At 53.0% G+C, this 14,339-nt stretch overlaps 1 protein-coding gene across 8 annotated transcripts in view; it reads right to left on the reverse strand.

The window, feature by feature from the left end:
• Positions 1-8,754: 8,754 nt before the first annotated feature.
• SLC22A14 (solute carrier family 22 member 14) overlaps positions 8,755-14,339 on the reverse strand; it is a 30,811-nt gene continuing 25,226 nt past the window's right edge. For 6 of the 8 annotated variants that reach the window (XM_078432497.2, XM_078432496.2, XM_078432493.2 and 3 more), the window contains 4 exons: positions 13,811-14,025; positions 11,526-11,634; positions 10,730-10,933; positions 8,755-9,128 (listed from right to left, as the gene is read on the reverse strand). In XM_078432497.2, the coding sequence (XP_078288623.1) occupies positions 8,960-9,128; positions 10,730-10,933; positions 11,526-11,634; positions 13,811-14,025 (697 nt within the window). In that variant the 3' untranslated portion in view covers positions 8,755-8,959. The other 2 variants (XM_078432499.2, XM_078432500.2) reach the window with 2 other exon arrangements.

Genomic DNA, 14,339 nt, shown 5'->3' on the forward strand with positions numbered 1-14,339 from the left:
CGAAGGTCATCATCTTTGTGAAATTTGAAGTGTGAAGCCCTCTTCTCATACTCCATGCTGTTCCAGAAGTTCCCTGATAAGGGCACTGTGTGGTGTGGTCCTCTGGTGACCGGCCAGCTCCTCTGTCTGGGTATCCCTCTGCGTCTGGACTTGGAAAGGAGGCTGGCTCCTTGGCTAACATGCTCCCGAGAACTTCACAGGCAGCACATGGGCGTGGAGACCAGCTAGTTGTATCTTTCATTTCATTTATTCCTAGAGTTTTAAACTTTTCCTGCATGGACTCTTCTCCTGTCTGCAAGTGTAATGATAGTATTTTAACATCCTTGTTCCCTTACTTGTCTCCCTGCACTGCCTTGGACGGCTAGTATTGCAGAATAGAAGTAGCGAGAGTACAGATATGCCTGCACCTGATCTCCGAGAAAATACAACATTTTAACACCAAGGAGAATCTCTGCTGCCTAATTTTATACAGAGACTGTATTATTTAGGGTCCTCCAGAGAAAGAGAACCAATAGGGTGTCTAGAGATATAGACAAGAGGAGGTTTCCTATAGTATTTGGCTTCTGTAGTTGTAGAACCCAGGAAGCCCCACCATCAGCCACCTACAACCTGGAGACCCAGGAAAGCCGATGGTGTAACCCAGTCAAGTGTGAAGGCTGGAGGGTTGAGGAGCTATAATGTGAATCCTGATGTGGGTCTGAAGGCCAGAGAACCCAGACCGCCAATGTCACAGGGCCGGAGAAGGTGGATGGATGTCTCAGGTCAAGTGGAGAGGGAGGGAATTTGCCCTCCCTCTGCCTTTTCGTTCTATTCCAGCTCTCATGGGATTGGATGGTGCCCCCCTCCCCTCTGCTTTACTAGTTCACGGGCTGATCTCCTCCGGAAACACCTTCACAGACACACCCAGAAATAATGTTTACACCAGCTCTCTGGGTGTCCCTTGGCACAGTCACATTGACACACAAAATTAACCCTCCCGGATGCCCTTTATTATGGAAATTCTCTCACCTTCTTGAGTTTATGCTAACAGGTTTTTTTTTTTTATTTAATGTATGTTAAATTTGTAAATGATGGTTTCAAATTCTGTGAATGTGGTCAAATATATTAATCTATTTTATAAGGGTAAGCCAATCTCGAATTTCGGGAATACATTCAATCTGGTCAAAGTGTATCGTCATTTTATTGCGTTTTGCTGGACTTGCTTTGTAATTGCTTAAAGTTTTTACATCTATGTTCGTGAATGAGATTGAGTCCTAAACTGTGTCTATGTTGTAATCAAGACTTTGCAACGCTCATAAATTTGCTCAGAACTATTTTCTTTTTCACTATCTTCTGGAAAATTTTGTGTAAGTTTGGATTATAAAATTCCTTGAATAGTGGAACTTACCCTTTTGTCCTCTTTCTTTAAAAAAAAATTTTTAATGTTTCTCCTCTTTGGGAATAGCTTTAATATCTTATAAGCATCATGCATACATATTTAAAATTTTTCTAACATTACAGAAAAATACAGAGGCACCTGCCTGGCTCAGTCAATAGAGCATGCAATTCTTGATATCTGGATCAGGAATTCAAGCCCCACGTTGGGAGTGGAGCCTATTAAAAATATATATATACCCAAAAAAGTGCCAAAAAATTTTTTTTCAAATTAAAAAAATTTTTTAAATATTTTCATAAAACCTTCTATCCAGTGGAAATCACTCAACATTTTGAGCGTATTATCTCCGTATTAATCATCTCTGTATAAATAAATGTCTAAATTTTATATAACTGGATGTGGTTCTACAGTAAACTGCTTACTTCCCACAACATTATTCCACTGACATATTTTATGTCAGGAAATAAAGAGCTTTATCGTAAGTTATATTGATTACTTAGTCTGAACAGTAGTGTCTCTAATAATGACTAAAGTCTATTTTTAAAAATTGTGTTTTTGAGGGGCACCTGGGTGGCTCAGTAGGTTAAGCGTCCAACTTCAGCTCAGGTCACGATGTCACAGTTCACCGGTTCGAGCCCCACATCGGGCTCTGTGCTGACAGCTCGGAGCCTGGAGCCTGTTTCGGATTCTGTGTCTCCCTCTCTCTCTGTGCCTTTCCCGCTCATGCTCTGTCTCTGTCTCTTTCAAAAATAAACATTAAGGGGCACCTGGGTGGCTCAGTCATTTAAGCGTCCGACTTCGGCTCAGGTCATGATCTCGCGGTCTGTGAGTTCAAGCCCCGCATCAGGCTCTGGGCTGACAGCTCAGAGCCTGGAACCTGTTTCGGATTCTGTGTCTCCCTCTCTCTCTGACCCCCCCGTTCATGCTCTGTCTCTCTCTGTCTCAAAAATAAATAAATGTTAAAAAAAATTTTAAAAATAAAAAATAAACATTAAAAAAAATTAAAATAGAATCATACAACATATGGCCTTTTATGACGGATTTATTTCACTTAGGACATTGTTTTCAAAATGCATCCATGTTGTAGCAGGGATAAGTTTTTCTTTCTTTCTTTCTTTCTTTTTTTTTAGCCAAAAATATTCTCTCACATGTACATACCACATTTTATTTATCCACTCATCTGCTGATGGACATTTGAGTTGTTTCCACTTTCAGGCTCTTACTAATAATGCTGCTGTGGACATTCCCGTACAGGTTTTTTGTGGATAGATGCCTTCATTTCTTTCGAGCATCCACCCAGGAGGGGATTGCCAAACCATCCAATATATCCCAACATTGGTCCTTGTTTGCCTTTTTCAGGGGGCTCTTTCCCTTTAATTCTTAATATTTTTGTTTGTACCTTTTCTCTTTTTAAGAATTCTTATTGACAGAGGTTTGTCCATTTGTGTCTGTCATTAATCTTCTCAAATAACAAACTTTCAGCCTTCTTTGTTTTCTGTATTACATCTTTGTTTTCTACTTCGTTGACCTCTGCCCTTATCTTTATCATTTCCTTCTTTATATATTCGATGGGCATATTTAACTGGCCTATTTCTAACTTCTTATGTTGAAAGACCTAGCTCATTAATTTTCAGCCTTTTCTGTTTCTTCAAAAGTGTTAAGGCTCTTAGCCACGAGCGGCTAACGGCTGCTGTATTGAGTGGCACAGCTGCATAACGCTGCCCAGAAGCTTCTACCAAACCGGCCTAGTTGAAAGGGTCTAGGAGGCACAGCCTTCAATCTCTCAAAGTCTTAATAAAGGGCCTTACAGTGGTTGCATTTTTTATTTGCTCTAGACCCTGTGGCCAAGGATTCTGTATTTTAACAGGTGCATTAGGTAAATTTGTGCAGCTAGGCCCACTGACCTGTGTGGAAGCCACGCATCCAAGCCCCATCCCGTTGAGCTAAGTTATACGTCGGCCTCCTGACTCATGTCAGCCCACACTCAGCCCACCTCCCCACAGCAGCCAGAGTGACCTCTGAAGAAGGCAAAGCTGATTCCGACATCCCCTGCTTACAAGCCGTCAGAGGCTCAGGACACAGGCAGTGCTGGGCCAACAGGCCCGCCCACAGCCCTGCTCACTCCAAGGGGTAAAGGGAGGATTGCTGGCCGTATCCCCTCGGGGGTACGTATCTCCTCGTACTAACGGGTGCCGGGCGCAGGGCAGGGTGCAGCGTCTGTGGGCCAAACACCCCAGACAGGGGCGCCGGGTGGAGGGAGGCACCCTGCCGGCCCCGTCCGGGCCGGCCTGCAGGCCGCATGTGGTCAGGGGCTGAGCTGGGGCCTACCGGGCCGCGGGGGCCGTGGGAGGAAGGAGGACCGATCGCCAGGTGGGGAAGCTGCCGCCCGCCTTCGGCAGCGCGAGGCGACGGCCTTGCTCACGTCTGCTCAGGTGAACGTGTCCTTCTCGCTGTCCCTGGAGCTGCTCTCCTATCAGAAGCTCCCGGCGGACCAGATGCTGCCCGGGGTGGACGTTCGGCGGCATGCCAACGGAGAGAAGGAGATGGTGTTCGCCCAGAACCTGCTCCTGGAGTACGCCGACCAGCCCGCTCAGGCGAGTCCCGGGCCTGCCCCCCGCCGCGCACCGAGGGGGGCAGCGGGCCAGACTGTCCTGGTGGGTCGGAGGAGGGGGGACCCCCCACGCGGCCCTCAGAAACGGGAGCGGCCCCGGCCCTTGCCCTGAGGGCCCGTCGTGCCCTGGAGGACGCCTTTCCCTGAGGACACACCCCGAGAAATACAGGTCTTCCTTCCCCATCTCAGCTCAGAACCAGGGGCCGTGCCGTGGGGTGCGACACGGGGCTCCCGGCTGCAAGACGCAGGTGAGGGCAGGTGAGGACCCAGAAGGGATAGCCTGAGGGGCGGGTTCGAGAAAGGCCAGGAGGAAGAATCAGTCTAGCCAGGCGGGCCCTCCAGCGGGAGCCCAGGGGCGGGGAAGGTGACGTGGGGGGACTGCCGGGAAGAGGGGAGATGGCCCAGAGCCCAGGAGGGGCAAAGGGCTGGGCCTCGGGGCCCCCAGGGGATGGAGGAAGGCGGGGAGCAGGAAACCCAGAGCTTGATGGGGGCAGGGGGGAGTGGGGTGGTGGGGAGAGCAGATGGCGCCTTCCGGGCCCTTGACCTGCACACACGCCCACCGGCCTGGGTTGTCGATGCCAGGCCAGCCCCCTGCACAGCTGCGGTGCTGCCTGGGAGCTCCTCAGAAGCTTCCGCACTCGGACCCCTGGCTCCGAGCCCGGCAGGAGTGGACGAGGGCCCCCACGTTACAGGCTCTGCTCTGTCCCCCTAGGTGGTGCCCCTGAAGCCGTGCCCGAGCTGCAGCTCTCCACCAGCTGGGTGGACTTCGGGACCTGCTTTGTGAACCAGGCACGGGTCCGGGAGGTCTACCTCATGAACCTGAGTGGCTGGGTTGTGCCTATGGGTCATGGAACTGAGACCCGAGTTGGTCTCCACACTGAGCGTGGAGCCTGCTTAAGATTCTCTTTCCCTCTGCCCTTCTCCCCTGCTTGCACGCTCTCTCTCTAAAGTAAAAATAAAATAAAATAGTTTCTAAAATTGGAGTAAACATAATTGAAGGCAAAATAGAACTGATGGCAAACAGTATCAGTAGTTATGAGGGATGCTATTTAATGATAAGGAAAACAACTCACAAAGAACATCGGACAATCTATTCTAGCTTCCCTTCTCCGTTGTGTTTTTAAACTTCAGTCGCTATATTGTTCATTTCTAGGATTCACGGCGTCTTCGGAGTTATGTTGCTTCCTCTCTTTGACCGTTTCAACAAATGTGTAACCCTTTCCCGAGAGCCCTACCACCGCTGGATGGCACATCGATGGTAAATCCTTCGCTCTATTGTTCCTGCCTCATACCGGCATCTTTCCTCCTGTACTCAAGAATTACTACTTCAAAATTTACCTTGGGTGAGATTCATCTTCCCTGGAAAGCCCTAGGAGTCTTGGGCTGTCGGTGGCAACATCCGTGTGAAATGGTTTTGTGTCTGCTTCTGCCGGGACCTCGCAAGGTCCACATCTTTTTGTGTTCATTCCTGGGCTTGGGGCTGGTATCCGTGGGGCCGGGTGTTCCCCCGAGGCCAGCACCCGAGCCCCCTTCTGAGCTGCTTCCATCTCGCCATCAGCTTGCGCGGCCGCCCTGTGGGGTTGGGGTCGGAGGCGAGCAGTGTAAGCAGCTGGGTCCCACGTGTAGGTCAATGCCTGGGCAGTGGTAGAAATGCCCGAGCACCTGGGGGAGCCTAGGTGGCTCAGTCGGTTAAGCATCTGACTTTGATCTGAGCTCAGGTCTAGATTTCAGGGTTGTGAGTTCAAGCCCCGCACTGGGCTCCGCTTGAAGAAAAAAGAGGGGCACCTGGGTGGCTCGGTCAGTTAGGTTTCCAGCTTCGACTCAGGTCACGATCTCATGGTTTGTGAGTTCGAGCCCTGCATTGAGCTCTCGGCCGTTAGCGCAGAGCCTGCTTTGGATCCTCTGTCTCCTTCTCTCTCTGACCCTCCCCCACTGTCATGCATACTCTCTCTTTCTCTCGAGAATAAATAAACATTTTTGTGAAAAAAGAAAAAAGAGGGACACCTGGGTGGCTCAGCTGGTTAAGCAACGGACTTCAGCTCAGGTCATGATCTCGCCGTTCGTGAGTTTGAGCCCCACATCGGGCCCTGTGCTGACAGCACAGAGCCTGGAGCCTGTTTCAGATTCTGTGTCCCCCACCCTCTCTGCTTCTCCCCTGCTCGTACTCTTTCTCTCTCTCTCTCAAAACTAAATAAACATTAAAAAAATTTTTTTAAGGTAAATAAAAAAGACTTTCTATCTCTCTCTCTCAAAAAGAAAGGAAGAAAGAAAGAAAGAAAGGCCCAAGCGGCTGAAAGACACTGGTGACAGAGTTCCACATAAGCTAGTGACCATGACCCGGGCAGCAAGAACCCCACGATTTACAGGCATCCCAGGAATACTCCGCTGTATACATACACCACATCTTCCTTCTCTGTTCATCCATCGATGGACATTTGGGCCCTTTCCATACTTTGGCAATTGTGGATAGTGCCGCTAGAAACACGGGGGTGCATGTGTCCCTTCGAAACAGCACACCTGGGTCCCGTGGACAAATGCCTAGTCGTGCAATTGCTGGGTCGTAGGGAGTTCTATTTTTAGCTTTTTGAGGGACCTCCATCCTGTTTTCCAGAGTGGCTGCACCAGCTTGCATTCCCATACACAGCACATCTTAATTCCGACTATCGCCACATCTGGCTAGTGCCTATTGTGTGAGACAGCGTGGACCTAGTCTGTTAAGATATATAATGTCAAACTCTGAGTAATATTAGCCATTGATTAGATAAGCAAACTAGATAGGTTTATCTAGAACTGACTGACAAAGTCTTGTCCACCCAAAGAAAATCTAAGTCATGTAAGGGTGCACTAAGTCTTGCCCACAGCCACGTCTGAGGTTACCAGCTCCATCGTGCCAGCGCTGCCTGTCCGTTTTCTGTCCTGACCCGTTTCCTCTTCCGGTTTTCTGAGCCACTGGCTGAATCCTTCCAGCAACGTAATTTGAGGTGAGGTGTTTAAATGTGGCTAACGTGTTGGTCATCACAACCCACAGACAGGCCTCCCCCAGAAAGAGCAGGGGAGGCCTTTAAAAATCCTGTCGGGGCACCTGGGTGGCTCAGTTGGTTGCCTGTCTCTTGGTCTCCGCTCAGGTCATAGGCTTACAGTTCGTGAGTTTGCGCCCCATGTCGGGCTCCGAGGCGGGGAGCCTGCTCGGGATTCTGTCTCTTCCTCCCTCTACCCCTCCCCATATCACGCACATCGTCTCTCTCTCTCTCTCTCAAAGTAAATAAACATTAAAAAAAAAAATAAAAATAGGGGCGCCTGGGTGGCTCAGTTGGTTAAGCGTCTGACTTCGGCTCAGGTCATGATCTCACGGTTCATGAGTTCGAGCCCTGCATTGGGCTCTGGGCTGCCAGCTCAGACCCTGGAGCCTGCTTCGGATTCTGTGTCTCCCTCTGCCCCTCCCCCCTCGTGCTCTGTCTCTCTGTCTCTCAAAAATAAAGAAACATTGGAAATATATAAATAAATAAAATAAATAGTAAAAAATATAAAAAATAAAACATCCTGTCATCCTGTAAGCAGATAACTTGTGAGACTCCTTTTTCTGGGACCTGCAAACGCTACTTGGGGGGCAATCTTGGGAAATTTGGCAAAGAACAGGGGGACCAGAAAATGACACTGAAAGGAGGTGTGGGCACCAGCTTCTTGCTGTGCCCAAGCTTGGGAACACACACCTGGAGCAGGGTGTTTGGACCAGGCTCTGTGCACTGCGCTCCAACCCTCTCTGGGAGACCTGGCCTCCCTGCCTTTGCTCCGCGAGGTTGGACATTCTTTTCTGTCCTTCTCTCCGAAGCTCCAGGGAATTAGCTCCTCCTCGCAAGCTGGTGATCTTCCTTTTTTTCTTTTTTTAGAACTTTTTTTAACATTTGTTTATTTTGAGAGAAAAAGAGTGCGTGTGCATGCAGGAGAGATGCAGAGAGAGGGAGACCTAGAACCCCAAGCAGGCTCTGTGCTGTCAGCACAGATGCGGGATTTGAACCTATGAACAGTGAGATCGTGACCTGAGCCGAAACGGAGTCCGACGTCTCGTAGACTGAGTCACCCAGGCGTCCCTAGCTGATGATCTTCCAATTAAGGGGGCAGAGAAAGAGAAGAGCCAGGCCCTGCCCTCCCAGGGAGAAAGCATGTGCGGCCCATGGCCCGACCCAAAGGTTTCTGAGTCTGGCTAACGGATGAGGAGCTCTGGGCCTTCTCCAGTCTAGAGAAGCTCTCACACTGGCTGGGAAGGGCAGACTCACCCTCAGGGTAGTTGGGACTGTAAGCTGGATGTGGGGGCTTATCCCCAGGGAGGCAGAGGTCAGAGGTCAGCCAGGCTGGAGTCATCAGGGAAGGAATACCCAAGGATGTGGTTTGGGTAGTCCCCGAGACCGTGCTTATCTGTGAGTGTCAGAGGGAAAACTGAGCAAGAAAGCGCCGTGCAAATGGGAAAAGGAGTCATTATTCCCTGACACGCGCATACCTCCTTTCAGGCAGAGCTGAAATCTATCTCGGCCTGCCCCCACTAGCAGACGCCTGGGCTAGAGGACGCGGGTGGCATGGGCGCACAGTACTGGCCTTACCCACTCCCAGCCCTCTTAGACACAGCCCCTGGAGCCCCCAGTCCAGAGAGCGCCTCACTGTCCCCAAGGGCTAGCTAAGGACATGAAGGACACTGAGAAGCCTGTCTGACCCAGCTTCCTCTGGGCCTGGGGCTCTGGGCTCTCCAGACACAGCCAATTGTGACCAAGCCATCTCAAGTCCAACCACGGCACATTTATTGCCATGAATCACACCCTAGCTCACCCAGGAGGGACCATTTTCGGGGCTCGAGGGCTGGCCTTGGAGCAGGACTGCCCTGCCCCCCGAGCTGGACTGGGCCCCTGGAGTTCGTGGCCTGGAGTCCACGGCCCCACACCCAGCCACTCGGCTCCGGTCGAGATCGTCTGGGGGCCTGGACCTCAGTCATTCTGTGGGTCTCTGTCCCCTGCTCTGCCCGGCACAGGTGTGTGGGAGAGAACGTCGGAGTCCAGTTTCAGCATCGTGGAATCGAGAACCGTGTTCCTCACCACGTCCCCAGTCCCACCTTCGGGTGCCACTTCCCTGGCGAGCAGTTCCTCAGCCATGTTCCTGAAGAAGCCATTGAAGAACAAGTCACGAGTTGCATCTTTAGGGGCTAAGAAAAGCAGTGGTAACTAGAGGCAGCAGTAGCCACGCCTGGCGCTGTGATCCCGAGAGGTGGGGCTTTCCCACACCTGCAAGTCCCCGGCCAACCTTGGTCATGTGCCCTCAGGGACCCTCACCTCCAGGACCAGGCCTGTTCCATCTCCCAACCCTGCCCAGACCCTTCACACTCCTGCATCTCTGGGGCTCATCTCTAGCATTTACTGAGCAGCTGCCATGGGACAGACTCTGCACCAAGTGCTTAATTGGACTTAGTCTTACCAAGAGCCCTATGAGAGAGAAAGGCTAGGCCTCATGTCTTTCTTTACCTCTCTGTGCCTCAGTTTCCTCCTCTGTAAAATGGGGCACAGTGAGAGGACCTATCTTGCATGCGGCTGTGATTAGGACAAAGTATGAAAAGGCACGTGTGGAATAGGACTTGACACATGGTAAACGTTCAGTAAAGGTTAGCTGTTTTTATTACTCTGGTATCATTCCATTTTGCAAATGAAAAAGCTGAGTCTCAGAGGTATTAGGTAACTCCCCTGGGCACATGCTAGGATGTGGCAGCAGAGACAGAAATCCAGGCCCTCTGGCTCCAGGGGCTGTTTCTTAGCTCCTCTTGCTGCTTTGTATTTCCCCCTCTCTACAAGGGGACAAACTCCTATTCATCCTTCAAAGCCCTACTCAAATGTCACTTCTTCTGTGACGCCTGCCTCAACTCCCCAAGCTGAAGGTCCTCCCTCCTGGGCCGTCTATAGGTCCTGTGCATCCCTCCCTCAGAGCCCATTAAGTGAAGACTTTCTCCCCATAAAATATTGCTTGAGGCTGGGGACCTCTTACCTCTGACAACGCCTAGCACAGATGGTGCCAAGAAGAGTTTGAGGAGGGAGGGAGATGGGGAAGAGGGCAGAGGATGGCCAGAGACAGCCACCCTGTGATATGAGCACAGGGCACTGGAGGACATCAGCCAGCCTCTGTCCCTCACTGGTGCTCAGGTCCCCTCAGGTCCAGGGGGAGAGCGACGGGCCATATCGGCCCAAACCCCAGGAGACGTGGTCCTGCTAGTCATGAGACCAGAAGAGACCAGGGGCCAGAAGTACCCCTGGGGCAATCAGGATGGAGCCCAATTCCCAAACGGGACCCTGGGCTGCTGCAGCCTTGAAGTCAGAGTCACGAATCAAGACTGGGTCCTCTTTGAGGACCCGAGAGTTCAGACCGGAAATCAGAGGTACTCAGAGAGCTGGTGGCCAGCCAGTCCCTCTGCCATGGGAGGGAGGGAGCCCAGGGCATCTCCATGGACAGCACCCAGTCCGGACAGGCAGCCAGAGGGGAAGGGAGAGGGGAAGACCTGGCCCGGGGTTGGTCAGGAGAGCCAAGAGGGTGGGAGCTGGCAGAGGCCACGCTGCACAGAGGGGGTCGCGGCAGCATCTGGGAGAGCTGGGCAGACTTCTGTAGACACAGAGTGGCCCTTGTGTCACAGGGCCATCTGGCAAACAGGCAGGGATAGACGGTGCCTGACTATTCTCAGTGCCAAGGGCCAGAGCCCAGGGGCCACACACACCTACCTTGTCTGTAGGGGGTAGTGCTCCAGGATATCAGGGAGAGGCTGGTCTTGCGTTTCTGGCAACAGGGAGCAGAAGAACAAGGCCAGGATGGCTGAGACGCAGCAGAGGAGGATGGGGAGGAGGGGGAGTCTCTGGCTGATGATCATCAGGGACGAGATGGCTCCAGCTGCCCAGGCCAGGGACACCAGCCCCAGACCTGTCGCCCTGGAAGGGGAGGTGAGAGCTCGTCTGGGAGGCCTCCTGGGCCCAGAGGCTGGCTGGAGGTGGGGCAGAAACAGCAGCTCCCCAAAACCTCACACTCTCCAGTCTCCAGCCCATCCCGACTCCCCGGACACCCTTGCCCAGCATTGGGCTCCCCCCTGATTCAGGGCAAGCGGTTATTTCTTCTGGGCCTACTTCTTGGAGCAGGAGACCCACCCGGCAGTGTGCGGGCCCGCGGGGAGAAGCCAGGGTGGTGGCGTTGGGTGGGGGGCAGGACGCTGCCACCCTCACCATGGCTCCACGCTGCGGGGTGGAGCCTCAGGGCAGGGCTGTCACATCTCGGGCCTGCTGTGCAAGGCGGAGACTGCAGTCAGACTGCCTGCTGCTGCCATTCGCTGTCTGGCCTCCACCTGATGCTGTGGTCTGAGATCGGGCTAATGATGGAGTCTGGGGGATTTTCTGGAGGGTCAACGGGGTGACCACTCATCATCACGTGCCTGTCACCGGGTGCACGGCCGTTCTCACGGAGGTCTCAGTCTCCATCCCGCGTGCCCTCGCCATGCCCCCCAGGGGCCCTGCCCGCCAGGCCACCTACCTGAGGACCGTGGGCAGGAGCTCAGCGGTGTAGATGAAGAACACGGTGACCGAGGCCGCCAGGCTGAACTCTCCAAGCGCGACCATCAAGACCATTATGGATTTCAGCTCTATGGCCAGACAACGGGGCCACCTGAGTCTGGGGCCGTCCTCCCCTGGGGATGAGGGTTGGGGGCCGCCCATCTGCTCTCCCTCCATCCCTCTTCAAGGCATCTGAACAGTCCTCCCCCACCACCTGGTGGTCAGCTGGTCAGCAGACTCAGGCCCGGCCAGGCCAGTATATCTGCGGTGAGATTGCTCCCCCCCTCTGCCTCTCAGTCCCCGCACCTCTGCCTCCCGGCTCACTCTTTTCTTCCACATCCTCACCTGAGGCCGCTTCCCCTACTACTCGACTTGCTCGGGCCCTCCCACCTCCCCGGCCATCCTCTGCAAGGTAGACCAAGCAGGGAGGGGTGCACAGGGGCCGGGAAGGGTTCGGGCCCTGGAGCCCCAACTCTTAAGACATTCCAGGATTCCCGACTCTGGGCAGCCAGATGTGCGCGTTGAGGAAGGAAGAGAAGATCCCAGAAAGGCCATTCCTCAGCCTTGGGGAGGTCCGGGGGCAGGAGGGAGCTGGAAGCTTCCAGCTCTCCCTCTACCAGCTTCTCCCGGGCCCTGCCCACGCCCCGCTCCCCACTCTGGCCCCAGCTTTGCTTGGCTTTGGGATGAAACCAGAGATATGGTTCATCTATTGGGGATTCCTAGTTTCCCTCACACATGTGAGAGTCTTAAACGTTTCTGTTTGACTCAGTGTAGGCCCACTGTTTACAAAAACCACCAAGCCATAGGAATTTAAGAATGCCTTGGTTTCCCCATTTTGTTTTAGCCAGTCAACGCTGCCAGCATCCGAAAGAGGAAGGGTCTCAGGCAAGATGTGCACAACGCTAACCCCCAGAGAGCAGGAGGGCTCCCCCTGGAGGCAGATCTTGGACAAGCTCCCCCATCCTGACCCCTGCAGCTGAGGGGGCTCTTGCAGTTAGCAATTCTGATGGAGTGAACCCTGACATCTTAACACCCACATCCCCAGCCCTGCCACTCTCCAGCCCTGTGACCTGGGGCATATTCATCGTCTAAGGGCTCTCTGAATTTTTTTTTAAAATAATTGATTGTCAAACTGGCTTCCATACAACACCCAATGCTCATCCCAACAGGTGCCCTCCTCAATGCCCATCACCCACTTTCCCCTCCCCCCACCCCCCCATCCACCCTCAGTTTGTTCCCAGTATTTAAGAGTCTCTTGTGGTTTCCCTCCTTCCCTCTCTGTAACTTTTCCCCCCTTCCCCTCCCCCACGATCTTCTAAGTTTCCCAGGATCCACATATGTGCGAAAACATATGGTATCTGTCTTTCTCTGCCTGACTCATTTCACTTAGCATCACACTCTCCAGTTCCATCCACGTTGCTACAAAAGGCCATATTTCATTCTTTCTCATTGCCACGTAGTATTCCATTGTATATATAAGCCACAACTTCTTTACCCATTCATCAGTTGGTGGACATTTAGGCTCTTTCCATCATTTGGCTATTGTTGAGAGTGCTGCTATAAACATTGGGGTACAAGTGCCCCTATGCCTCAGCACTCCTGTATCCCTTGGGTAAATTCCTGGCAGTGCTATTGCTGGGTCATAGGGTAGATCTATTTTTAATTTTCTGAGGAGCCTCCACACTGTTTTCCAGAGGCTCTTTGAAATTTTGAAAATATTGCCACCCCTGCCCCCCGCCTCCATTTCCTTGTCTGGTTCTGAGCTGAAGGGTACTGCGCCTTCCTGGGAAGGAGAGGCCTCCGTGCAAGAATGTTCCGGAGAGTTTAGCCCACTGTTCCATGCAGTTTTCAGTGGGCAGGTCATTTTTTTCCTGGTGGGGTCACAGATAAAAGGCGTTTCCCAATCAGAGGCTGCAGATGAGAGGCAGGGCCGGGGGTACCAGTTGAAGGCCTGTTTGTGGGCCTCCGTTCATACGCAACCATCAGATCTGACCGGAAGAAGGCCACCTACTCTCCCACACAAGGATGGGTCCTGGGACAGCACTCCCTCCTCTCCCAGGTTTCTGAGAGCTTCCAGCACTCGGTCTCGGAGCTCTCCTTCGGGGAGGGCAGTGCTCCAGTGACTGGCACCAGCTCAGGAGGGTAGGTGAGCTGTGGGAGCAGGAGGCTGGCTCCCCGGGGTGTCTTGTTGGCCGGGCAGGGCAGGAGGAAGGGGTCTGAGGAAGCAGGAAGGCTGGGGGCTGCCGAGGGGAGGGTGAGCTGTACCTGGGGGGAGGATAAGGATAAGCAGGCACGTCAGGGTGCCTTGGAAGAGGCTCGCAACCAGGCTCCACTTCCTCCCGATCTGCTCGAGGAGAAAGATGCAGCACAGCCGGGCGGGCACCTCCACGATGCCAGGAATCACTTGTCCGAAGCGGATGTTCATGGCAAAATCCTTCAACTTGAAGCACAGCGTAAAATAGCTGTAACTGACAGTAAACCTGAAATAAAGCCAGGAGAGAGACATTCAGAGAGAGAGAGGGAGATACAGACAGGCCAGGAATAAAGACAGGGGCAGAGGAGCGCCCGGGGGGCTCGGTCGGTTAAGAGTCTGGCGTGATCGCGGCTCAGGTCACCATCTCACAGTTCGTGAGACCAAGCCCCGCGTAGGGCTCTGTTGACAGCGTGGAGCCTGCGTGGGATTCTCTACCCCCACCCCCTTCCAGCCCCTCCCCTGCTCGAGAGCTCTCTGTCTCACAAACAGGTCAGTGAACTTAACAACAACAAAGACGGAGGCAGAGTCAGCTGGGAGCTG

Source organism: Panthera onca, chromosome C2, assembly GCF_046562875.1.
Source record: "Panthera onca isolate mPanOnc1 chromosome C2, mPanOnc1 haplotype 2, whole genome shotgun sequence".
NCBI classification, from domain to species: domain Eukaryota; kingdom Metazoa; phylum Chordata; class Mammalia; order Carnivora; family Felidae; genus Panthera; species Panthera onca.